This window comes from Arachis ipaensis, chromosome B8 (genome assembly GCF_059453495.1).
Source record: "Arachis ipaensis isolate K30076 ecotype BB chromosome B8, ASM5945349v1, whole genome shotgun sequence".
Classification (NCBI taxonomy): Eukaryota; Viridiplantae; Streptophyta; class Magnoliopsida; order Fabales; family Fabaceae; genus Arachis; species Arachis ipaensis.
Genome location: NC_142443.1, coordinates 140147249 through 140173950, shown reverse-complemented (window position 1 = coordinate 140173950; position 26702 = coordinate 140147249). Strand labels below are relative to the sequence as shown.

The 26702-nt window shown below is 30.7% G+C and overlaps 1 protein-coding gene across 1 annotated transcript; it reads right to left on the bottom strand.

Annotated features, from left to right (window-relative positions):
- Positions 1-1397: 1397 nt before the first annotated feature.
- On the bottom strand, positions 1398-5321 carry LOC148550085 (uncharacterized). The gene is made up of 5 exons (XM_088495929.1): positions 3991-5321; positions 3314-3495; positions 2447-2665; positions 1760-2200; positions 1398-1624 (listed from the first exon to the last, which is right to left on the bottom strand). The coding sequence occupies exons 1-5, from the start codon at positions 5319-5321 to the stop codon at positions 1398-1400; spliced, it is 2400 nt and encodes a 799-aa protein (XP_088352055.1).
- Positions 5322-26702: the final 21381 nt, after the last annotated feature.

Genomic DNA, 26702 nt, shown 5'->3' with positions numbered 1-26702 from the left:
TCAATTTTATGTATTGATTTGTCAGCTATTCTAACTCTTAATGGTTTCTTTAATTTTTTTCAATCAAGTTTTATATTTGTACTAGCAAAGTATTGTGTTGCTCCAATATCTATGAAAGCATTTATAAACTTTTCTGTTATTTTTATAGTAATAAATATGGCATTATTACTCAGTCTCTGAGTTTGTTTCTGAGACATATTCAAAAATATAGTCTAAGTTATCATCAGATTCTTCTAATGGTTCCATGAAACAAGACTTAGCAATTTCTATTTGTTTGGTAAGATCCTTTTTATCCTTCTTTTTTGGACATTCATTTGCATAGTGTCCTTTTTCTTGACAATACCAACACTTACAATTTTCTTTTTTATTTGGGCAATAGTCATTTTTTTGTCTTTTGTTTTTATTGTTATTTCTTTTTCTAAAATACCTCTTTTTTCTCCAGTTTGGATAGTATTTTCTTTTTTTAAATTGATATTTTCTTTTTCTTTGAAAATTTTTATTAAGACCATATTTTTGGGGTATCTCTTCATTATCCTGACAGCAAATTCTAATTATATTTGCAAATCTTTTTTGGTCGCTTCTTGCATACAACGTTCTTTTATTTTCTCTCTTATTGCAGAGGTTGCTCCACCAAAATTATTTTCAATTGTCCCTCTATTTATTTCTCTTATAAATCTTCCCATTATAAATTCATTAGCAGGATATGGAAGTTTTGTTATATACATACTAAGATAATGGTCTTTATCTTCTTCTTTTAATTTATAATAATGTATTCTATATTCACATATATAAGACTCCACATTACATAAATCATATATCTGAATATTAGCTAAATAGTTTTTTGCTTCTTGATATTCTTTATTATAGACTTCTTGTTTATGATCTATAATATTTTTTTCAAAAAATTCTTTATATAGAATCATCATTATATGTAATATCTTATCATAGACTGTTATTTTTGTTGCTAATTCTTCTATTATTTAGTTTTCTATTGATGTCATATAATCTCTTACAGTTCCTTTAGTATGAAACCCTATGTAATTCCAAATATCTCTTCCAGACAATTCACTAAGTTTTGGATTAGTAAAGGCTTCTAATAAGAAGGAATTCAACCAGTTCTCGAAAATTTCTTTTTCATTCCTTTTACAGTCTAAATTGAGTATTTTTTCTCCTTCAATTTCCTGGATTTTAGGAACGTATTTTGATGGTATTTTTGTATATTTTGAATCTTTATTTATAAACCCTTTTTTAAAAGCATAATTATCAAAACATGTTTCCCATTTAAATTGAGATTGATTATCCTTAGATGTTCCAGCTTCATTTTTTACTTGTATTGGAATTGTTGGTTCTTCGTCACTTTTTTTTTGGTGACTAAACATAACACAAAGAAAAAACACCTAAGAGAAAGAGTAGTACTCCTCTCTAATAATAATGTCTAAATTATTAGGGGGTTGTAACCACTCTAGGTACACCTGCTTGTTTAAAGCAGCAGTCTTAGCCATTAAATCAGCCGCTCTGTTTGCTGTACGCTGGATGAGCACTAAAGTAGCTGTCCAATTGCGCTGAAGCATCTCTTTGATTTTGCCAAGCAGATCAGAGTCATTCGTAATCATGTTGGTTGTGCCTCGCGAAACAAGAAGAAATGCATCAAGATTATCAGTTTCACATATGACCTCTTTATACTCGCAATCCCAAGCCATAACAAGCCCTCTCCAAATAGCATGAAGCTCACAAGAGAGAACACTAGAAAGAGGTATACTGGCAGAACAACCTTTCATCCAAATTCCCATGCTGTCTCTAATAATACATCCAAAGCCCGCTAATTGCCCATTTTCAAAAACGCTTGCATCGCAGTTCACTTTACAGACATTCATTGGAGGTGGTTCCCAGTTATATTGCAAAGAGAAAGGAATAATATGTTTTTGGTTAGTAACAACCTTAGAGAAATCGCGAGCAGCATGTTGAACTAAGTGAACAATTTTCTCCTTACTCCATGGATCATCTTGATGGAAGATGTCATTGTTCCTATCCCTCCAAATCCACCAAAAGGCCGCTGCAAAGAGAAACTCATTTTTGTTGAGGTTAGAACGAATCCAAGACACAAAATCCAAACTAGAGTCCTCAGCGGTCATTCCCAAATTTAAGCTAATCCAAATCTGACGAGCTTTTTGGCAAGTCCTAAAGCAGTGGTTAATATCCTCTAGAGCAAGATAACATCGCTGACAAAAATCAGAAGTAGCAAGACCTCTTTGAAATCGGTAACTAGCTGTGGGAACTCCGTTGTTGAGACAAAGCCAGAGCAGACACTTTATCTTCTCCGGTATTCTCAAGCGCCAAAGCCAAAGCCAATTTTCATTATCGTTCCAGCCAAATTTCTTCTTCAATAGCCATTCATACCCGCTTTTAGTCGAGTAGGTGAGAGTATTTGAGTTTGTCCAAAACCAACCTGTTTTATCTCCTGCCTGCTTGATAGGATCAAAGAGCATCAAATCAAGTTTAACTTCTTCCGGAATCATTGTGCAAAGAATATCCCACCGCCAATGTCCATGGTACCAGACATCTTCTAGCTTCAAGTGAGAATCAGAGATGTGCACAAAAGGAACCAAAGGAGCTAGCGTTCCACATGGTCGCCAAGCATGATACCAAAAGGATTGAGACATCCTGCCTGTACACCAATCAAAACCATCACGAAGCTTTTCTATTGTCTTATAAATCGCTCGCCAAGTGCTTGAAACATTATTAGAAAAACTGGATGAAAAGCAAGACCTCCCAGATAAATATTTTGCCAACATAATTCTTACCCAAAGCTTATCATTATTATGCAGTAATTGCCAAACAAGCTTTCCTAATAAAGCAAAATTTACACACTGGGTATCTCTAATTCCCAAGCCTCCATATTTTCTTGGAGTGACAACTTTGCTCCACTTGACATAATTTAAGCATCGCTCCCCCACCTTTCCCTTTCACAAGAATTGTCTAAGCACAGAATCAATCTTTTGACAAATTGAAGTAGGAAAAAGAGTCACTTGCATCTGATAAATAGGAAGAGAAGAAGCAACAGATTTAATTAAGCAAAGCCTGCCTGCTCTGTTAAGGAGCCGACCTTTCCAACTAGCCAGCCTATTCTTGATCTTCTCTAAAGAGTCCGCAAAAATAGACCTAGCAGCTCGAGGATGATTAAGGTTCACCCCCAAGTATTTGCCTAGGTCACTAGTAAAAGGAATATGAGAAACACCAGACAACATTTCCTTCCTTCTATTAGAGATATTTCTAGAACAAATAGCTTTAGATTTTTCAATGTTAACCTTCATACCTGAAGCTTTGCAGAACAACTCCAAGGTGTGCACAACATTCCGAACTTGATTTTTCTTTGCTTTACAAAAAAGGAGGAGGTCATCTGCAAACATCAAGTGAGAAACTCTAGGTCCTCCTCTAGAAACAGCCACACCATCCCAAATACCCTCGTCAACTTGTTTGGAAATGAAGCACGCCAATCTTTCCATGCACAAAACAAATAAATAAGGAGAAATTGGATCTCCTTGCCTGAGCCCTCTGCGAGGTTGGAAGCTGTCCAATCTATTCCCATTCCAAAGGATGGAAAGATTTGAAGCCTGAACACAATTCATTACAAGCCGAATAATCAGAGAAGGAAAGCCAAAAGATTCAAGAGTGTGCTCAAGAAAATTCCAATCAACTCTATCATAAGCCTTTTCTAAATCAATCTTAAAAGCCATAGCTCCTTTTCTAGACTTTGTCCGCTTAAGAAAGTGAAGAACTTCTTGGGCCACAATAATATTATCAGGCGCTCCTCTACCATGTATAAACCCTCCCTGAGTTGGGCTAACAATCTCATCCAAAAAAGGTCGTAATCTATTAACCAGCACTTTAGTCACTAGCTTATAAATTACATTACAAAGGCTTATTGGCCGAAAATCCTTCAATCTAGTTGGAGGGTCGCATTTAGGGATAAGAACAATCAAAGTTTCTAACAAAGAATGGCTTAAAGTCTCCCCTAAGAATGCTTTCTGAACAGTACGCCACACCTCATGACCCACCACATCCCAATATTCCTTGAAGAAAAAAACTTGAAAACCATCCGGCCCAGGAGCTTTGAACGAGCTCATATTATCCAGAGCTTCTTTAACCTCCAACATTGTTACTGGTTTAGACAAATTATCACAAGCATCCTGGCTAAGAGATGGCATAGGAATTTCTCCCATGCAATTAACCTCAACAGGCTCAGTAGAGCAAAAAATATTTTTGAAAAAATGAACGACCTCTCTTTGCAAAACTTCCGGATCATCAGACCAGGACCCATCACTGACCAGCAACCCATGAACCTTGTTAGATTTTCTTCTAATGATGGTTTGCATATGGAAAAAGCTAGTATTTCTATCACCATACCGAACCCATTGATCTCTTGACTTCTGGTACCAAAGCAATTCTTCCTGGGCTAAAACTAGATTATACTCAGCTCTCAATTCTTCTTCTTTGTGCTTCAAAATCGGATCATCGTCAGCCTCCATTTTTCGTTGAATACAATTCAAATAAGCCTCCAATTCCCTCTTTTTAATAAAAATATTGCCGAAGACCGTAGAGTTGAATTCCAACGAAGCTTCTTGAACCCCCAACAACTTCCTATGGATGCCAAAGTCTGTACTATTCCAAGATTTCTGAACAATGGCCTTGTAATCAGGATGCGTTGCCCATGCCGCTTGGAATCTAAAAGGCCGGTTTCCTTTCTTGATAGGAACTCCTTGACATCGGATAAGTAGGGGACAATGATCAGAGTGGGAACGGCTGAGAACTTCAACAAAAGCTTCTGGAAAAAGAAGACGCCATTCTGCAGTACAGCAAGCTCTATCTAATCTCTTTGCAATTTCTCTGTTTCCTTGAATTTTACGGAACCAAGTAAACCGTCTTCCAGAGGTTGTCAGATCAAAAAGACCACAAGAATCTAGAGTACTTGCAAAGACACTACTGCGAGTCGAATAGTAATTACCCCCATTCACCTCATGAACACTCAAAATATCATTAAAATCCCCAACCACCACCCATGGGTCCTGAATGCACAAACCAATATCAAGCAGATGACTCCATAATTCTACTCTATTAGTGGCTTGAGGGCTGCCATAAACCGCACTGCAAATCCATCTTCGCCCACCACCATCAATTTCCAAAGTTACACATTGATTCATAACCCAAAGAATTTTACAAGAAAATTTTAAATTAGCAGAGAGGAACCAAATTCCTCCCTTATGTCCAACAGCATCTACAATCCCTACAGGATAATAGCCTAATCTCCCCCAAAATTCTTTCATAGTTTCAAACCCAATATGAGTTTCCACCAAAATAAAAAAAGTTGGTTGAAATTTTCGTACTAACTCCTTACAGTGCACCCGAGACATCTTATTTGACGCTCCCCTTACATTCCAACTAATAATATTTAAATGGTCACAATCCATAAAAATAAATTAAATAATTGGAATTTATAATCATTCTACCTCACGTTGATGGACCCCTGTCTCCAATTGTCTTCTGGTGGACTTGCGTCGCAGAACCATCATTCTTCTGTTGAGGTTGGTTCTCCAAGTTTGTTGTTACACTAGCTTTATCAAGCTCTTTTTGTACTCGAGAATCCGTTGACAATGCTTCAATAGGTGAGTTTTGAAGCGAAATAGGACGCTGCCTTTTGTGCCCTGCTTTAAAAAAAGGAGTACTCTGATCCTTGAAAGCCACCTGAGTTGTTCCCAAAGAGCCAAGCGTGGATGGAGGATCTTTCTTTTCCTTAGGCTCCACCTTTGCATTTGATAAAGACTTCACCTTTGCATTTGATGAGGATCCAGCATGCATTTTATTAGACCCAAAAGAAAATTTCTTACTCCCCAAATTGGAGCATATTGCTACATTGGCTTTTTTTGGCACTACATTGGGGCCTTTACCCACTTTTTCCTTGCCTTTTCTACTAACTGTAACCCATTCATCCTCTTTTACTTGAGTATCCCTATCCATGCGTGATTCTTGTAAATTATCATGCACAAGACCCGCTGCTCCATGCTTCTCCATAATTAGAATTGATTTGGCATTAATTCCAAATTCAAAAGTTGAATTTTGATTTTTTACTGGGATTTGACTACCTTCTGCCGTTTTCTCATTATTATCCACCGAAAACAGTGACGGCAAATTTTTCTCCTTCACCATGGTTTCCTTCCCAATGTCATTGTTGTTCTCTTTCGCACATTCTCTTGTTACATGCCCAAAGCAGCTACATTTTTCACAAATTAAATTCAAGTGCTCATATTCTATGTCATACATATGACCATCAACTTGAATCTTTCTTATGACTGGAAGTCCCAAGTTAATTTGCACACATGCTCTTGCATACTTTCCTCTCTCTGCAGACTTGGTGGCTAAATCGATGCGGATCGGTTTACCAACAGCTGACGCAATCATTTTCATGGCTTTCTCTTGATAATAGTTAATGTTTAAACCTGTAATTCTTATCCAAACCATGGTAGATCCAAAAGTGTTTTCACAAGGTCTGAATGAAGAACTCCAAGGTTTAACCGCAACATAACTACCAGTAATCATCCATGGTCCTCCAAGGAGAACTTTTTCTCTATCCTCCAAGAGATCAAATTTAACTAAGAAATAGCCAAAACCGACATCTAGTACCTCATATCCTCCTTTGGTTCTCCAGACTCCTTTAAGCCTGTGCGTGATCGCCGTATAGCTAAAGTTTTTTCCAAGAACTTTGATCACGATGGCATCTTTGTAGGGCTCTGCCAATATCTCCTTTGCTTCTTCAGTGAACGTCACAGTTGGTATCTCCGAATCGCCTTGCTTACCAACTACTGTAGCCATCTTATCCCCATCAAGAGAATCAGCAACCTCCAAAGCTCTCCTTGTTGAGGCACCCACAACTTTATCTCTGAACGATATCCGCTGACCTTGAATCTTGTTATTGTCTCCTTTAATTCCCTCCTTTTCACCTGATGCATGCCCACCTCCACTCTCCCCCTTATTGCTCTCGCCGGCATGGCCGGCTGCCTCGCTATGTGCCACCCTCGAAGACTCTCCCCCGCTCTCTCCACTCTCCATTTCAAAATTCAAAATTCTCGGATTAATACCGTGATTATTTAGGGAGTAAAGGTGGTTCTTCGTCACTTGAATAATCTAGGATGTGTTCTTCATTTTCTATATTTTCTATATTTTCAAAAATTTACTAATTCTTCTTCTATTTGAAATCCCTGTTCCATAATATTATTTTCTTGAGCCATTTTTAATTGTTTAAAAAGCATTGTAACTTCTTCTAATTTTTCTTCAATATTCATAATTTCAATGGTGGTTTTACTTTTAATTCTGTTATGTTGATTATATTTTAAAATTTTTCTTCTTTGGGATTCTCTTTTTCCTTATTTCTTTGAAATTTTATGGATACTAATATTTCTTCAAGCATATCTACTATAGAATTTAATTGTGGGTTAAAAGTATGATAAATATGTGGGGAATCATTTCCATGGTAACATTTTTTAGAAATTCCGTGTGAAATATAAGTTTTTTCAGGTTTTTGAAGTCCTTCAATAAAACTTATAGTAAAATAAAGATTTTGAGAAAAATCATTTTGTATTGATTTTAAGAATTCAATGTCATTACAGTTAAAATTAGTTAAAATCATTAGTTTTTGATCTATTAATTTTGATAATTTAATTATTTCTTCTCTTAAATCTTCTAATTTACTTTTTTTCCATTAGGCGACGTTTTTTTTTTGTAAAAAGTTATGGTTTTAAGTGAAAAGTGTGGCTTTAGAATGTATGGTTTAGGTTTTGCCACGCAGGCGTCTTTACCATAAAGTTATTTTTGGGATCTTTATTTGAGTGGTGGCCTAGTTGTAATTCATGTATTTTGGTTCGTTGTAATGCATGTATTTTAATTTTGGGCAATTTACTTATTTAAATAAAATGGTCGAAACCTTTACCTAAATGTGCAAAACGGATTGTTGTTACGTGCATGTGCAAAAATCCTATTCTATGTAATCCGTGGCAACCCACCACGGTTTCTGAATTGTGCATAAACCGTGGCAGGCTGGGACGGTTTATGGAAAAACTGAGTTGCTTGTAAACCGTGGGAGGTTCCAGCGGTTTATGAAGGTGGCGTGGAAGGCATACCATGGTTTATGAAGAAGGTGAACTGGTCATAAACCCTTGTGGGTTACAACAGTCGCGGCATGACTGTGTTACAATGGAGTATTAGGAAAGAAAAAACAAATATTTCTACCAATTGTTTTTAAAATAAAAAAGGTATATAAAAAATACAAAAAAATAAATATAACAATTTTGATTTTAAAACCAAAAGTGCCTCACTATTCCTAACAATGGATTATGTGACAATGATTCTAATAAAATCTCACCCAAAAAATGACAATAATCCTTTTGTGAAGAAAAGAACGCTCATGGGTTAATAAGTGTCTTATTTTAATTTTATATGCACTTATTTTAATTTTATAACAGTAGAGAATTAAATATGGCTTCTAGGAATGATGACAAAAATCACATAAGCGCCTCACTAGTTTTTTTTTCTATAATTTTAATTTTTCTTCAAGTATTTTTTTAATTATAAATTAAAAAAAACAAGCCATATTTAACAATAGTAACTATTATTATAGTCTCAAAAAAATATACAGGTACACCGAAATAAATATTTAACAAGGATTTTTTTAATTATAAATTAAAAAAATAACTATTTCCCAAAAATAAAATACAACTTATTCCTGTGTACTCTTATGTATTCTGGAGACGATAATAATAGTTATTATTGTTAACTTTTCAATTTGACATATTTGAAGTGGATTATTTTTAGAAAATAGTTATTTTTTTAATTTATAATTAAAAAAATTCTTGTTAAATATGACTTATTCCGATGTACCTATGTATTTTTGGAGACGATAATAATGGTTGCCATTATTAAATATGACTTTTTTTTAGTTCATAATTAAAAAAATCTTTGAAGAAGTCATGCTTGCTGTTTGTGTATTTTTTATGTACTCCTATATACTATTTGTAGATCTATAAACGGTGTGTTTTCTGGCCATAATTGAACCTACATAAACCGTTGTAACCCACAAGGGTTTATGATCAGTTCACCTTCTTCATAAGGTTACCACGGTTTATGCCTTCTACGCCACCACCATAAACCGCTGGAACCTCCCACGGTTTACAAGCAACTAAGTTTTCCCATAAATCGTCCCAGCCTGCCACGGTTTATGCACAATTCAAAAACCGTGGTGGGTTGCCACGGATTATATAGAATAGAGTTTTTGCACATGCGCGTAACAATAATCCGTTTTGCACATTTGGGTAAAGAATTCTGTCATTTTATTTAAATAAGTAAATTGCCCTTTAATTTTGTTACAGTTGAATATGTAGAAGAAATTTGAACTTTAAAATTGTTGTCTTACTAAAATAATCACTTATCTTAAATTTATTTGTTGAAAATTATTATTGGGTTGAATTTGTTATTAATTAGATTTGATTTGAGTTTGTTGCTATTTTATTGAATAATCATTTAGTTAAATTTTTTTATTGATAAAAATTGTCATTGACTTAAATTTGTTATTAATTATCATGAACTTTGAATTTATTACTGTTTTAGCTGAAATAATTACTTAGTTAAATTTTTCTGTTGCAAAAAATTCTCATAGTTAAATTTGTGAGATGAATTGTTGCTGTAAGAATATATTTAAATTTAGTTTTTAGTTAGTTTATTAATCATTAACTTATTGACATAGATGTAAATCAAAATGAGAAAAAATGTAGTCAACTATTAAATTTATCCTATGAAACCAATTTCTGAGATTACTTTTTGTATTTAATTTACTGATTATATTATTTTTTGTTATTTTTTGTTCATTTAAATTGAAAAAATATTTTGTACCAGTAATTAATTTATTATTTATTTTTTGCATCATTAATTATATCTATAAATTAATACTTAATTGTTATTAATATATATTTATGAGGACATATATTTTAATTATTGGTTTTAATTTTATTTATAATTTTATATTTTATTTTAATTATGACCAGATCAATATGATAAACCAATGATGAATATGTATTAGTTAAACTAGTAATCTAATGACTTAGTTTCAATTACCCGTTCTAATAACTATGGTCACAGTAATTAGTTTACCTATTAAAGTAATAAGGAGTATTCCATTTATGTAAAATTCCCTCCTTATATAATTAATTATCTTTTAAATTTTAAATTTTTGCTAAAATTTGTATATTAATAAATAACATAATTATATAAAATAAAAGTCCTAATTATTACAAATAAAAAAATAGACAAATTAACTATTGGACCAAACATTTAGTTCTTAACTCTATTATAATATATATATATATATATATATATATATATATATATATATATATAATTTTGCGGGATATCAAGAATATATAAAATATAGGGTAAATCACTATATTAAGCTAAGGAGAGAAAAATATTACAGAAATTCGCTAAATCAAAAACTGGTTCATGAATCAATCAAGAGCCATTTATATATAGTTCGAATCAAGCTAATTCGAACTACTCACACACGCATACACCTACTAATTCGAATCAACCTGATTCAAATTATACCCACAGTAATTTGAATCACGGTTATTCGAATTACACTCACACATGCTGCACGTAGTAATTCGAATTGGCTAGATTCGAATTACTCATGATTTAATTCTGCCCATTCTTTTATTAAAAAATTAATAATTGATTAAAAAAATTAATAATTTAAAAATTAAAAAAATATATATTTTATTTCATGCATTAAAAAAAAAGCTAACAAAATATTTAATTACGAGACTTCTTTAAAATATTAATGAGCTATCAATTCGAATTTCATACAATACTCTTTTGCCCATTTTTAATAGCTCATGAATATTTTTTATAAAATTTTTTAATAAATTTATTTAAATTATACCACAAAAAATATTTTATTCTATACAAAATAATTTAAAAAATAGCTTAAAAGATGTTAGGAGTACTATAAAAATTTGTAATGTCCTAAGGACATTACAGAAATACTCTACATAGTCAATAATAATTTAGAAATTAAAAAAATATAGTTATAACCAGTATTTATCTAAATTACTAGAATATTACAAACTTTTATAGTACTCCTAACATTTTTAAGCCTTTTTTAAAATGGTTTTGCATAGAAAATAGCTTAAAATGCCCTTTATTCTATGCAAAATAATTTAAAAAAAAGCTTAAAAATGTTAGGAGTACTATAAAAGTTTGTAATATTCTAATAATTTAGGTTAGGGATGTCAATGGGGCGGGGCGGGGGATGCCTCCCTGCTCCCCGTCCCCGCCCCAGAATTAATCACCATCCCCGCCCCGATTTTCGCTATGGGGGAATAATTGTCCCCATCCCCATTTCCCGCGTTTCCCATATTCCCCGCGGGCCCCATTCCTCATCCCCTTATATTTAACATTCATATGAAAATTATAGTAAAAAATATCAAAAAATAAAAAATAAACTACAAAATATTATTACAAAGACACAAACATATCTTATCCAAGATTATAAGTCCAGAAATACAACATAACAAATTATAATCCATAAAATAAAATCTTAAAATACAACTTCCATTCTAAAAAAAGCAATAAAATATAGTCTTTAACATCAAGTATTCTTTGATGGTCAGCATACTCAGCAAGAGAAATCATAATTGCTTTAGATACATAGAAGGAGAGAAAATCAAGCAACTATCTCAAAATCAAACCCTAACTATTTCAAAATTATAAACCCTATATGTCTAATTGTTTTAGATACATAAAAGGAGAGAAAATCAAAATTATACAACACAGTGAGTAGGGAAGACTGAATAATAGGGTTAGGATTTTTTTAATTGGTAAAATTACTAAAAAACCCACCTATGTTAGAAATAAAGTAAGGTTATTTAAGAAATTTCAAACATTCGGGGAATTATCGGGGATGGGGCGGGATTCCCGCTCGAGTCCCCGCCCCTGTCTCGGGGGAATTTTGCTCCCCATCCCCATTCCCACCGGAAAAATTCTCCACCAACGGGGCCCCATTCGGAGCGGTCCCCGCGGGGATCCCCGCCTCCTAGGAATTTTTGACACCCCTAATTTAGGTAAATACTAGTTATAACTATATTTTTTTAATTTTTAAATTATTATTGACTATGTAGAGTATTTCTTTAATGTCCTAAGTCATTAGGACATTACAAATTTTTATAGTACTCCTAACATCTTTTAAGCCATTTTTTAAATTATTTTATATAGAATAAAATATTTTTTTATGGTATAATTTAAATAAATTTATTTAAAAAAAATTTTAAAAAATATTCATGAGCTATTAAAAATGGGCAAAAGAGTATTGTATGAAATTCGAATTGATAACTCATTAATATTTTAAAGAAGTATCGTAATTAAATATTTTGTTAGCTTTTTTGTAATGTATGAAATAAAATATATATTTTTTTAATTTTTTAATTATTAATTTTTAATCAATTATTAATTTTTTAATAAAAGAATGGGCAGAATTAAATCATGAGTAATTCGAATATGGCCAATTCGAATTACTATGTACAGCGTGTGTGAGTGTAATTCGAATCACCCTAATTCAAATTACTGTGGGTGTAATTCAAATAAGGTTGATTCCAATTAGTGGGTGTGTGCGTGTGTGAGTAGTTCGAATCAGTGATTCGAATTACATGTAATTAGAGTTCGAATTAGGCTGATTCGAACTATATATAAATGACTATTGGTTGATTCATGAACCAGCTTTTGGTTTAGCGAATTTCTGTAAATTTTTTTTTCCTCTTGACTTAATATAGTGATTTGCCCTAATATATATATATATATATATATAAAATAATAAAGGATTGGTTTCGTATTATTTGGAAAATATTTTATTTTAAAATGTTTGGACTGTCATAGTTGAATAATTTGTTTCTGTCAAATGAGGTTTTATATTCAAAATCTTACCGTCCTTTATTATCATTATCCATATGTGAGGATTGTATAAACTAAATGTTAGATATTTTTATAAAATTAGTAATTTGTATATCTCCACTCAAGTCGGATAGAATTAAAATGTGTTTGTTTTGTTGTTGTGTGATTAGAATTGGAGGCCCAAATTTTATAAAGTTTATGGACAGTCGTATTCTTTCTATCAAAGAATATATCAACTACCAATATAATTAATGAATAATTATAACACCATCAAAACTAATTTCTATATTAACAAATTGGACCACAATTAGAATAAAAAATTTAACATTTGTTAATAGTAAAAGCAATGTCAGATCTTATACAGACTTGAGCATACATTAAGCTTCCAACAGCTGAAGTATAAAAAATATTTTGTATCTGTTCTTTTTCAAGTTCATTTTTGGAACATTAATCTAAGAAGAATTTGTCACCTTTTTCAATAGGTGCAACACTTGTGAACAATTTTGCATTTTAAATCTCTCAAGAACTTTATTAATATAGACTTCTTGAGATAAACCTAAAATTCCTTTATGTTTATCTCTATGAATCTTTATGCCAATGACATAAGACGCATCACCCATATCTTTCATATCAAAATGTCTAGAGAAAAATTGTTTTACTTCATGTAACAACTCTAAATCATTTGTTGCAAGTAAAATATTATCTACATATAAGATGAAAAATATGATCTTGCTTCCACTAACCTTGTGATATATACATTGATCAGAAATATTCTCAATGAACCCAAATGAAGAAATCATATTGTGAAACTTTAAATACGACTGTTGAGAAGCCTACCTAAGATCATACATTGCTCTATTAAGCTGCAAACTAACTTCTTACCAGCACTTGAGATAAACCTTTCGAGTTGTCTCATATATACCTCTTCTTCCAAATTTTCATTAAGGAATGCCGTTTTCACATTCATTTGATACAATTCTATGTCAAAGTGTGCTACCAATGCCATAATAATGCGGAAAAAGTCTTTCTTTAAAACATGAGAAAATATTTTCCTGTAGTCAACTCATTCCCTTTGAGTGAATCCTTTGGCAACAAGTCGAGCCTTGTAGCGATCAATATTGCCTGATGAATCCTTCTTGGTCTTAAAAACTCATTTACAGCCAATGGCCTTTTTCCCATCAGACAATTTTACAAGATCCCAAACTTGGTTATCCACCATAGAATTCATTTCATCCTTCATAGCGTCTAGCCATAAATTGGAATTGCGACTTTCCATTACTTGTGAAAATGTTGTTGGGTCATTTTCATCACAAACATCATAGTCAAACTCAGCAAGATACACTACATAGTCACTAGAAATTGCAGGTTTTCTTATTTTTGTTGATCTTCTTAATGTTTCATCATCAACCTCTTGTAAAGGTAGTGGCATAATAGGTTCTTCCTCTTCTTGAAGTTGCTCTTGAGCAATATGTTCTTGAACAACATTTTCATTATGAAGAGTTTGATCATCCATCATATGATCTACTTGAACATTATCTTCATGATGTGGAACATCAGTAATAGATTGTTCTACATTGACCCTATCTGTATGGGCATTGTATTGAACAATCACTCTTGTATATGGAGAGTTTTGACAAATATTATCATTTTCAACAACTTTAAGAGGATGATTTCTCCCACTTTTCACATCAAGCTTTAAAACCTTGTATTTTTAGATTCAACTATTTTACTTGAATGGGAGGCCAATAAAATCTGTAACCCTTAGCCTTTTATGCATAGCCGATAAAATAGGCACTTATCGTCCTTTGGTCCAACTTCCTTTCTTGTGGATTATAAACTCGAACTTCAGCAGGACAATCCCAAATAATGCGTATATGATTTAAACTAGGTTTTCAACCTTTCTATAGTTCGAATGGCGTTTTAGAAACTGCCTTTGTTAAAATTCTATTTAATATATATGCGGCTGTCTTAAGGGCTTCACTCCACAAGGATAAAGAAAGATTATATTGGAGTTACTAAACATACTCCTCATCATATTTAACAAAGTCCTATTTCTTCTTTCAGATATACTATATCATTTTGAGTTTTTAAAAAATTAAATAATTTATTATTTTATTTAAAAAAATTATTCTCCTAAAAATAATTAAATTAAATTTTATGATAGCTTGAGTTTAAAATTTATTAAGATTTTTAAATTATTTTTATTATTATAATAATATATTTCAGAAAAAATGAAAGAGTTATTATTATTATTATTATTATTATTATTATTATTATTATTATTATTATTATTATTATTATTATTATTGTTAAAGTTAAAAAAAGAAAGAAAGAAAGAAAGGAAGTGGCCGAAGCCATTTGGGAACAAGGAAAAGAAACTTACTTATATGCATATGTATATATACATATAACCAAAAGAAAGAAAAGAAACGTAGCTTGTAAGTATATATATATATATACATATTGATATATTTATGACACCTAAACCTCCTATGTGTGACCTTTTCCATAAATCATGATCGTTAACACCTAATTAGCATTGCATGCTTCATTCTTGAGTGGTACAAGAGAGATAGAACCGAGAGAGAAGAAAGAAACCGTGAACTTCTCAAAAACTTTCAGCTTCAATTTCTTATGATCTGTAGCTCCAATTGAAAATTTAATTTGATAAAAGTGTTTGTATCTTTCTCTTCTACGCGTTGGCATCACTTTAATTCGGTAGAAGTTGATGGTCACATAGCTCATCTTCTCTTTGAGTTTGGCCAATTGAAGTTTTAGGAGGCACAGGCGATTTCTGACACTTTTCTCTTCAGTAGTTCTGTCAGAAAATTTCTCCAGAGTTTTCGTTGATTTTGATTTCATACGGAGGTAGGGAATTTTATTTTGAAATTAACTATTTTAATTTATGAATGCCATGGAAGTCTAGTGGATATTTGCAAATAATTTATAATTGTTTGGAATGACTGAATGATAAGTTTGAATTGTGTTTGTGACTGAATAAGTGTTTGATTTCTTGTTGTTTAGGAATACTGAAAATTCTGATTAATGGCTGGTTATAATGAATATTTGTTGAGTTGTGGTTGTTAATGGTGATGGATTTGGTATTGCTTGTTGAATGGAAAATATAAATTGAGTGTGAATTGAAACTGTAATTGATGTTGAAAACTCTGGTTATGTCAATGTCTTGGTTGGATTGTTGATTTGAGAAAAATATTGGTTTAATTCAAGAGCAAAGGATTTGATATTTGAAATGGTTGAGAGATTTTTTGGTTGGGATCCTGAAAGGGTGGCATAGTCCGAATTTTAGAGAAAATGCTGCCAAATTTTTATAAAATTCTAAGACTTTATTTAAAGTGTTATTTAAAAGCAAATTTGATTTAAAAATATTATTTGATTTCGATTTATTACGAAAAGAGTTTTGTTTTCAATTCGATTTATTAAGAAAAGTATAATATTTTAAACTCAATCTTTTGAGAAGGATTTTGTTTTAAGTTATGTTTTGAGTTCGGTTTGATAAGGAAGAAAAGAAGAAGAACAAAAAGTAAAGGAATGAGAGATAATTAAAGGAATTTCTACCACAGGAGAGCAGAGAACAAAGATTAAAGGAATATATTGATTAAAGGAATGTCTGTTACAGGAGAGCAGATGCGACTTTGTTTGGGCCTTAGTGCTAAATGTATAGTGGAGACGCCACACACTGAGAATTGTTTTCCAGATGTAAGTACATTGAAAGTCACACTGTATGCGGTCTAGCCGTAAGACTTATAAGCACACTGGATGCATCTGGAAAGCCATATCTGGGACTCGTTTCCGAGTAATGTCGGGAGCGGATAGGCAACCGACACATGAGCTCATGGCCTGCGTTAAGGATAGACATGCATCATGTTGTTTGCACAGTTGCATTAGATTGTGTTTGCTTGTATTATTTCTTTGCGATTGTGCTGTTTGTCTTGTTGCGACTTGCCTGTATGTTGAACTGAATCTCTTACTTGTACTATTAGTTTGTGAATATATTAATGTGATTAGGAATTGACGTTTTGATTGAGAATTAATTATGTGGCTGAGAAATTGTTAATGTGACTAGTCTTAGATTTAAAATTTGTTTTGGGTTTAGAGATTTTGAAAGAGGTAATTAATTAGCTAAAGTAAAACCAAGAGTATTTTCAAAAGGTTTGATAAAAAACTATAGTTTCCTTGAGTATGTTAATTATTCGCATTTTATTCATTACTTTTACAGCATTCCCGTTCCCTACTAAGAATGTGTGGTTTGTTCTCACCCCAAAAATCTTCCACCCTTTCAGTGACACGGGTTCGAAGAATCAGTTTGAACCTACGGACGATTATTAGTTTTGTTTGAGTTAAGTAATGTGTTGAGTTTCTTTCACGAAATTCCCTCGCCTTTGTTATTAAGATTTTATTTTTAAACAGAGGGATAGGAATTATATCTGAGTTCCTTTTGATTTTTTTTGTACAATATTTATTATTATTAATAATTATGTGATTATTATTACTTGGTGTTCTTTGATGATTGGGTTTGATTAATAAAAAACACAAGTTTCCGGCATATTCTTAAAATTGAAACGCAAAATTGAACTAAAGGTACAATATTAAATAGTAAATAAGGAAAACAGGTTAGTAACGCCTCACTTTTGGTACGATCATGACGTGCTAAAAGTTAGGGTGTTACATTATGGTATCCGAGCAGTTTATCCTGATTAGAGCCTTGGAAATGGACTGACTGTGCTTCATTGCATACTCTGAGTATCTGTCATGTTATAGGTCTTGTCCGAATGATGAGAATTAGAGTTTTATGCACATGACTGCCTATTGATTAACGCTGTTAGCTTACCGTTGCATATTTGTTAATGTTAAGTCTGGCCAACTTAATGTTGATGATTTATGTATACGGAAAAGTTAACGAGTTATTATAGGCAAAATAGAAGTAATAGGTAACGTGAATTATGGGTTTTGGGAACGTTAGGAGTTAATTTCTTGATGTTACTTGGTTACGTATCTGTTCTTTCATGGTTTGCCTTGAGGTTCTAGTTCGAGATTTCTTTCCTGAAAAGAGTTAACTGATTATTCTCCAACCCTGTTTCCTTGTTCATATGTAGGGCTGGCAATGGGTAGGGTAGGGTAGGGTTTGGACCCTACCCTAATCCTACCCGCGGGTTGAAAATTCTATTAAAACTCTACCCTACCCTACTCGCGGGTTGAGAATCTCTCAACCCTAACCCTACCCGCACCCTAAAGTTCTAAACCCTACCCTACCCTACCCTACCCGCAGATATATCAATTTTTTTCAAAATAAATATAAAATTCAATCATTTCAAATTTTATACATATTAATAACATAAAAAATAACAAACTAATACTCTAAATTACTAAATTGACTAACTAGTTTAGTGGTTGTTCACTTATTGTAAGTCATTATATAAGAGAGGTTGTAGGTTCAACTCTCATTTCTTTCACTATATACTTAATTTTCATAAAATATGTGTTATATATTTGAGGTGCGGGTAGGGTAGGGTAGGGTACACCCTAAACCCGTACCCTACCCTACCCGCAGGCATACCCGGACCATACCCTACCCTACCCGCAGCGGGTAGGGTAGCCTACCCTACCCGAACGGGTTGGACCGGGTTGGATACCCACGGGTAGGGTATGAATTGCCAGCCCTATTCATATGCTTTCTCATTTGATCCTGATTGCATATGTCTTCTTAAATTTTTTGGATATCCGCCTTGTGTTGTTTAAACTCCTCTTCTTGACTCGTATATTCTTTGATGTAATTTTGGACTTGTTTAATGCATCAAAGTGAATCATTGAAATCTTTGTAAATCTTGTCCGAGTTGCTTGTCCTTTCTCTAAGATCTTGTATCTTTTTGAGTGATCACTTGAGATTTGTTTTGATGTCACGTGCAACCGTTATACATAGCAAGTGGTGCGTTAGTTCTTTATGATGCATTTCGTGAATACAAAAGGTAGAGCTTGTAAGCGTGTGACGTCACAGGATGTTTTGGGGTTCTGAGTCCCATGAAGAAGTTTGCAGAAGTTAGATTTTTTTACCAGTAATGGATTGCAAAGTATTTGATGAAGTTGAGAAATTCACGAATAATCTGTTTGTTAAAGTACATTTTGGATCGGAGTGGTGAATATACCTCAGGTTGAAGTTTGGGAATTGAAACCCTGAAGTTGGTGTGAGCTTAGATTAGTGTGTGGACGTTAAGCACATTGTTTTAACTCCATGCATGTTTTATAACATTTCGTTGTCTTGCCTTATCATCACATGATTAAATCATGTTATCTTTTGCATCAAACATTTCTTGTTACTTTTGCTTTGCAATCACATTTCTAAAAATTTGAATAAAGTTTTAGCTAATCAAAGGCCTCTTTTTATAAAATCTGGTATTGGATTTGTGGAAGAGAGAAAATCAGTTTTAAAAAATGATTTTTATGCCTCTCCTTCCAAAACAACAAAGACTGAATCTGTTTTTAATAAAAATCACAAGGTCATCTCTTTCAAAAACAAGAATCCCTTTTTATCAATAAAAAATTTTAGCAAAAAGTAATATTTGTTCAAATTGTAATAGAGGTGGACATTCTTCACCTTATACTTTATTTACAAAAAGTTAGTTAATAATCATGTTTATAATATTGTTTGTGATTATAATACTTTTGGGCAACTAAAAAAAATTAACATAAAAAAATCGAAGTTAATTTGGATATCTAATTTTTTTTTGAAAGTATTGTAGACTTACCTTATATCCAAAAAAAAAATGACATTTCATATGATATAGAAGTTTGAAATAGCAATAGACAAGGTACTGCAACTAAAGGTATAACTAGATTCTGCAAGATGTTGCTGATCTATTTTTTTTTAACTAACAAAATTTTCTAAGTAGATGAGGAACAAGTTCATCTTTTTAAACTGCCACCTTTATATCTTTCTTGAATGTTTATATAATCTATGCATTTATTTCGAAAATCTTTTCTTATTGTGTTAAAATTGTTTTTAGTTAAAATATTTTTTGCATTAATCATTTTATTCGTTTTGAAAATCTTTTCTCAAATTTCTTTTCAATTATTTCTCAAAATCTCTTTTTAAAAGGAATTTTAATCTTACACCAGTTATAAATAAGAGGGAAAAAGTAAAGATTAAACTAAGCTATTATTTGATTTATGCATTTTATGACCTTATAAACTTATTAATTTATTCTTTTAGTTTTTGATATCTCTCTTGATTAAGATTTGATATATACTTTATATATATGTTTGTTTGTTGCTCTGATATATTTTATCATATTGCTTTGATACTTAATAGTCATACATCTCAAGCTATGTTTAATATTTCTTTGGCATATGTGTGCTATTTTTGTAATTCCGCTACGTTACTAATAATATTTCTGTCAACTTTTGCCAACTCTTGTTTATGATCGTGTTTAATGGAAGTGTCTTTGCGGATGTGTCTAATAAAATTTTTTTTTACAGTTATGTTTAATGGAAGTGTCTTTATAAATGTATTTTTTAAATGTATCTCTTTATACATGTGTTTTAAATATAATAATTAATCATTATTAGCAATAAATTGGCAGATTATATATTGGTACCCTATACTTTTCTTTTTGCAAATGATTAGGTTCCATAGCTTTAAGCTAAGCTTGATTAATAGATATTCATAAATGAAAAAGGAAGAGCTTGTTGAATTTCAGGTAAGTCATCCATACACTTTTTTTTTTAATTAGATTTAATTATGTTTGTCATTAAAAAAGAAATTGTTGAGACAAATTTTGTTTTATTTTTATTTTTTTGGTGAAAGAGGAGGGTCAAAAATCTCAAAATAGACAAAACAAAAAATTTCAACCGCAGCAATGATTAAGTATCCCTCATTTTAAAGATGCCAAAACTATCTAGAATTAAAGTATATCTGATTTCACGAGGAGAGTAGTCGAACACTTCTTATTATAACTTTCATGATGAATAATTTAGAAATTAATTAAAGATGATCAATCAAATAAGCTAGAATAATGCAAAGCATTTACATTAATGGGAATATCATTGAAAATGAAATTAAACAAAAAAAATTCTGCACTATCAACATAGCAAAAAAAAAAAATCTCAAAATCAAATCCTAATAACAAGGAACAACTGCACAATGCAAATTAAATAAGAAAAGTTTTTCCCTCTTAATAGAAAGCTATTGCATAGAGGTGAGTACGGATCGATTTGGTTCGGATTTATGATAAAATTAGAATCGAATCGATCAAAATGTAATTAGTTTGGTTTGGTTTGGATTTGTATTTTTTTTGTACATATACCCGAACCAAACCAAACCGATTAAGAACGAATTGGTTCGGTTCGGGTAATTGGGTACCCGACGACTTTGAAATTCATAAAAAAAAAACTAAATTTTTATCTTAAAAATTCAACAAGTACAATAAACATGTAAGATCAATAGAAATAATCCAAACATGTTAAATACCAAATACATTAAAAAGTAAACTCATTAAAATCCAAACATATTAATAATGATAATTTTTATCTAATGAAAAAGTCATATATATATTTTTTATTTTTTTATTTAATTAATATATGATCGGGTTTGCAGGTTGGTTCGGGTTCCGTATCTTCAAAACCGATACCCAAACCAATCACTAACAAAGATTATCGATTTAGTTCGGGTTGGACCCGATTACCCGTTAATTCCAGAACCAATTTAATTGATTCGGTTTGAGTTCGGACGGATAATCGGGTACCCATTACCTGTGTTCACCCGGCACACATTATCGGAGAACAAAGAAAAAAAAAATTCACCCTTAAATGCACAAAAAGACTAATTGATGAAAAGGGAAATCATCCCAACATCAAAGAAAAAATATCAAACTCTATATATTGATGAATTATTAAAGAAGAAGTCGACCAATTCGTATATATTTTCATACCATACAAACATAAAAAGAATATAATGATAATTTATAAACATAAAAAATCAATCATTAATTACCTGTTATATAAAAATACATAATTAGTGTTATAAAAATATTTAATTATGATTCTATAAAAAAATTAATTATTTTTATATGATATAAAAATATAAAATTATATATATAAATTCATAATAATTAATTATTTTTATTTTGGTAAATAATAATAAAAAAAACAATATTTTCCGCTACGAGGTAGAGGGCAGGTGGGCAAAAAATCATAATAATTAATTATTTATTTAATATAATTGTTTTTTCCAACATCATATCTTCATTGGCCTTTGGCAAAAAAGTGGAGTATGAAGGTCCACATTAACTTTGTGCTAACGTGATTACACTAAAAAACCACTCACTAAAATAACAACAAAGGAAGGTAATTTTAGCTTTAATTTTTTTTTGTTCAAATGGCCATTAAAATGGAGATTTGGTATTTTTTAATTAAATATTGAAAATGAATGTTGGGTTATTTTTTAATAAAAATAAATGATCTTTTTTAAGAATATATTGAAGCCCTATTTTATTAAATGAGAAATATGTGTCTAATTTATTTAATTAAAATTGCATGATAAAATAAATAGCGTGATAACTTTTTTTAATTTTATGATATATATTTAATAAATTAAATAATAGAATAAATTATTTTATAAAAATATAATCTTTTATTATTTTATGGTAAAAAATAGATAAGATCATACTAATAACCAAACATAGTCATTTTTTATTTAAAATAAAAATTCTATTTTAAGTAGATGAGAATTAATAAGTTAATAACTTGTAAGAGACTTGCTTTAGATTTATATCTTAATAAAATAAAATATTTATTTTTATTTTTATTATATGTTAATTTTTATTATTGTTAGTTTAGTTTTATGTATGTGGATGATACTATTACACTAGTATATTGATATACTCTTTTTGTTAAAAATAAATAAGGTGAATAATAATGTTTTGAAATCCAAATTAAAATATATTTTCTTTTAATACATCTGTTTTTTTTAAATAAGATATTATCGGATTCTTGTTGGCAATTTAACATTATGCATATGAAAATATATTTTAATTTGGTGATGAGTCATCGTCACTGGGTATATTTCTGGTGATGAGTCATCACTGGAGCACTGACGTGGTCTCTGTTTACCACGCTGGAGGGTCCAATTTTCAATTTGTACCCACATTGGTTCCTCCCTTTATATCTAACCCTATATCCCCAAATTTTCGTAAACTTCATCTCTTCTTCTTATTCATCGCACTCTCCTCACCTCACTTCACCTCCCTCCAACATTTAGCCATTGCTGATTGTCCCAAGTTGAAGAATATGAAAGGAAAAAAGTTACCTGCCTCTCTAATAATACAACTCAACATCTGGGGAAGCCCTTTTTTGGGCAAACGATGTCAGATGAAGGATCCACAGCTTTGACCCATAATCTTCCACATTCCCGTCATTCTTTGCTTAACACTTGTACCTTCTCATACAGACTATCCATCGACTCAACAATACAACTTCTTCTATGAACGATTTCAGACACCTTCATTGCCTTCACAACCGCACTATTTTGGCGGTCCCAATCTTTTGCTCTTGGTTGGCGTTCTCTTCCGGTTCCAACTAGATCACTACAAAATTTCATATGCTTTGAATTTAATTTAGCTATCAAATTTAATTTTGTTAAGAAAATTGCTTACCCTGTATCAAAATTTTTGATTTGCTTCCTCCATTCGTTGCTGCTGGAATCAGGGGTGTTACTAGCAACCCCGTGGTACTTTATGATTTATCTTCATCTTCATCTTTAACAGCAAACTTCTTTTGTGTATTGCATTTAATTCCTTTACAATCTTTTTACTTGGCAGAATTTTGAAAGAGCCATAATTTTAAAGTTTTGCTGCTTTCTACATTAGTAGAGTGGACGTTACAATTTACAAGAAACTTGAACAAATTGGTACTTTTGAGGCTTTTGATCTTAGGGGAACGAACAGAGCTTTCACCTGCAGTGCTACTTCCACCCATCATCGGCATGAGTAACAGCCCCCGATAGAAGAATGAGGAGAGTGTGATGAATAAGAAGAAGAGATGAAGTTTACAAAAATTTGGGAATTTAGGGTTAAATATAAAAGGAGGGACCAATGTGGGTACAAATCGAAAATTGGCTAGCTCAGATAGCTGTTGGACCCCTCCAGCGTGGCAAACAGAGGCCACACGTCAGCGCTCCGGTGATGACTCATCACCAGAAATATGCCTAGGGACCACTTTGAGTACTCGGAGCTCTATCTGGAGAACTAAAATGGAGAAATCGGGATCTTGAGGATTACATTGAGTATTTACGCGAATCTCAGAGATGACTATAGGTATTTACTCCTTAATTTCTAGCTATCTCTTCACACCAAACTAAGTTATATTAAATACAAAAAGATCAAATAGTTTTAATTTTGAGTTTTTTTTTGTAAAATAATCTCTAATTTTATTGATTATTATTATTATTAAGTGACAATATATATATAAACTTTTTTTTATGCAAAAGCTCTTTTTATATTATAAATACATACATAAGAATCTAATGAATAAATTTATTATTATTTTTGTCCAAAAAAATTTAAAAATTTAAAAATTTATTTTAGTTTACTTTATTTTTTATGTTGTGTAATTGATATTAATGAATATCAATGAATACATATTTAATGATGATAATTGTATGAGCATATCTACTTATAATCTTACATAATATATACATATATATACAAATATAATCAATATTTGAATTACTTCTTAATAAAAGATTTATCTGTATTGGAGTTAGAGAATACTCAACATAATGAAATGAAATATACAAACAACAAGACATGAAACTAAACAAATTAAACTATAATAATATACTTTTAATTTAAAAGAATATGAGACTTAATACATCTTTTTTTGTTAAATTTAGAATTGTGTATGTAATGAAGATAATTTAATAATTTTTTTAAAATATAATATATTAAAAATTAAATAAGTTTAACTTAATCGTAAAAATTAATTTGATTATAATATCTATTAATATTTTTTAATAAATATTTGAAGAATTTAAGAAATATAAATTAACCAATGAATTTTTAAATTTAAAAATGATAATTCATTTAATAAAAGGATAAAACTAAAGAAAAAAAATATTTATTTTAAAAAGAAGGAAGTATAATAATGCAAAGACCATCGAATAAGAAATATAATAATATTCTAGGTCTAAGCACCCACCCAAAAGTTTTGGTCTTTTCTTGCCTTGGAAGAAGAGGGTCCATAACCTATAAATATTCCAAAAAATGCTGCGTAAAAAATAACTGACAGATCAACCAAGACACTCATTATTATAAAATTCACGTATAATATAGAGAGCAATTAGCATAACATGCTACCAAATTTCATAATCAACTTCAACACTTAACGCTCCAAAAGGAGAATCTGTGCCACACCTACCTTTAACTACTTAATAAAAATACTAAATAGTACTAATAATTATTCCACTGAAATTCTTTAATCTTTGTATATTTCTTTCTGGTTATTATATACAATAATAGTGAGTGTATGTGCATATTTAAGTTGATCCTCTAAATAGGAAAGTAGAAGTCATGGTAATAAACAAGTTAGCTACTTTCTATGAAACACGGACACTTCATTGAGGTGTTCTATCCGTATGTCGGACACATTTCGAACACGACACTCACTGATATTCGTTCGACACGCATGTTTGCTGTGTCCAACCGTATCTTAATAAAAAATAAAAAATTCTTCTCCGGACACACCTAAATACCATCACGTGTCAGTATATATTATTATTTATTAAAACAAAAAATATTTTAAATACTTGATATAATTAAAATAAGACATTAAAAATAATTAAAATTTTTAATTTATATTTTAATATCAATAAAATATTAAAATATTATTATAATTTATCTAAAAATTACTTTATATTTTATATGTATGCGTGTTCCTGTATCATGCAAGATTTTAAAATCTATATGTCGGCGTGTCCCGTGTTGTATCATGTCCTGTGTCGTGTCAGTGTCTGTGCATCATACGCTACTTTATTAATTTTTGTCTATGTAAATTAGTTTAAGACATTTTACTTTGTTCAATTGCATAATTATTTAAGAAGAAAGAGAATATATATTTAGAGAAGAATATGTTACATGACTAAGTTATTTAGACAGCTAAGTTCAATTAAATTAGTCAAATAATTAATTTAAGGATTGACTATTAAAAATTTTAGTTGAGAAAAAAAAAAAGAGAAAAAGAAGATGCATAAGAAGAAAAACTTAGTTTAATTACAAAAATAATTTATGTACCTAGTATTTTTTTTTAAAGAAAAAATCCTTAATTTTTAGAGAGGATAATAGAACATAGAGTATTATGATTAAAATTTAAAAGTTCTAATGAATCCTCATATTTCTTAAATAAAAAATTTTAAATATATATTTTACTTCTGAAAATATAAAAGAACATAGTCATTAAAACATTTAAAAAATAATTAAAAATAACTAAAATTTTAAATAATTCTTCTAAGTAAAAAAAAAAATAAAAATTTAATAATCATAGACTGACTATATAAAACTCTTTTATACATTAAGAATTATAATCAATTATATATTGGCAAACCATAAAAATTAATTAAATTTTAAATTTATTATTTAAAAAATGATCTAAACAAATAAATTTAATTAAATAATTGTATACTTTTTTTTTTTATACTGATACTTTATTAAAAC

What these genes read in the sequence shown, in the direction of transcription:
- LOC148550085 (XM_088495929.1), bottom strand. Translation starts at nt 5,321, where the DNA reads ATGAAAGAATTTTGGGGGAGATTAGGCTATTATCCTGTAGGGATTGTA. An exon ending in GAGACTTTAAGCCATTCTTT is followed by an intron (nt 3,496 to 3,990) that starts GTTAGAAACTTT and finishes GTGCATGGAAAG; the next exon opens with ATTGGCGTGCTTCATTTCCA. An exon ending in GATGAAAGGTTGTTCTGCCA is followed by an intron (nt 1,625 to 1,759) that starts GTATACCTCTTT and finishes TTGTTTCGCGAG; the next exon opens with GCACAACCAACATGATTACG.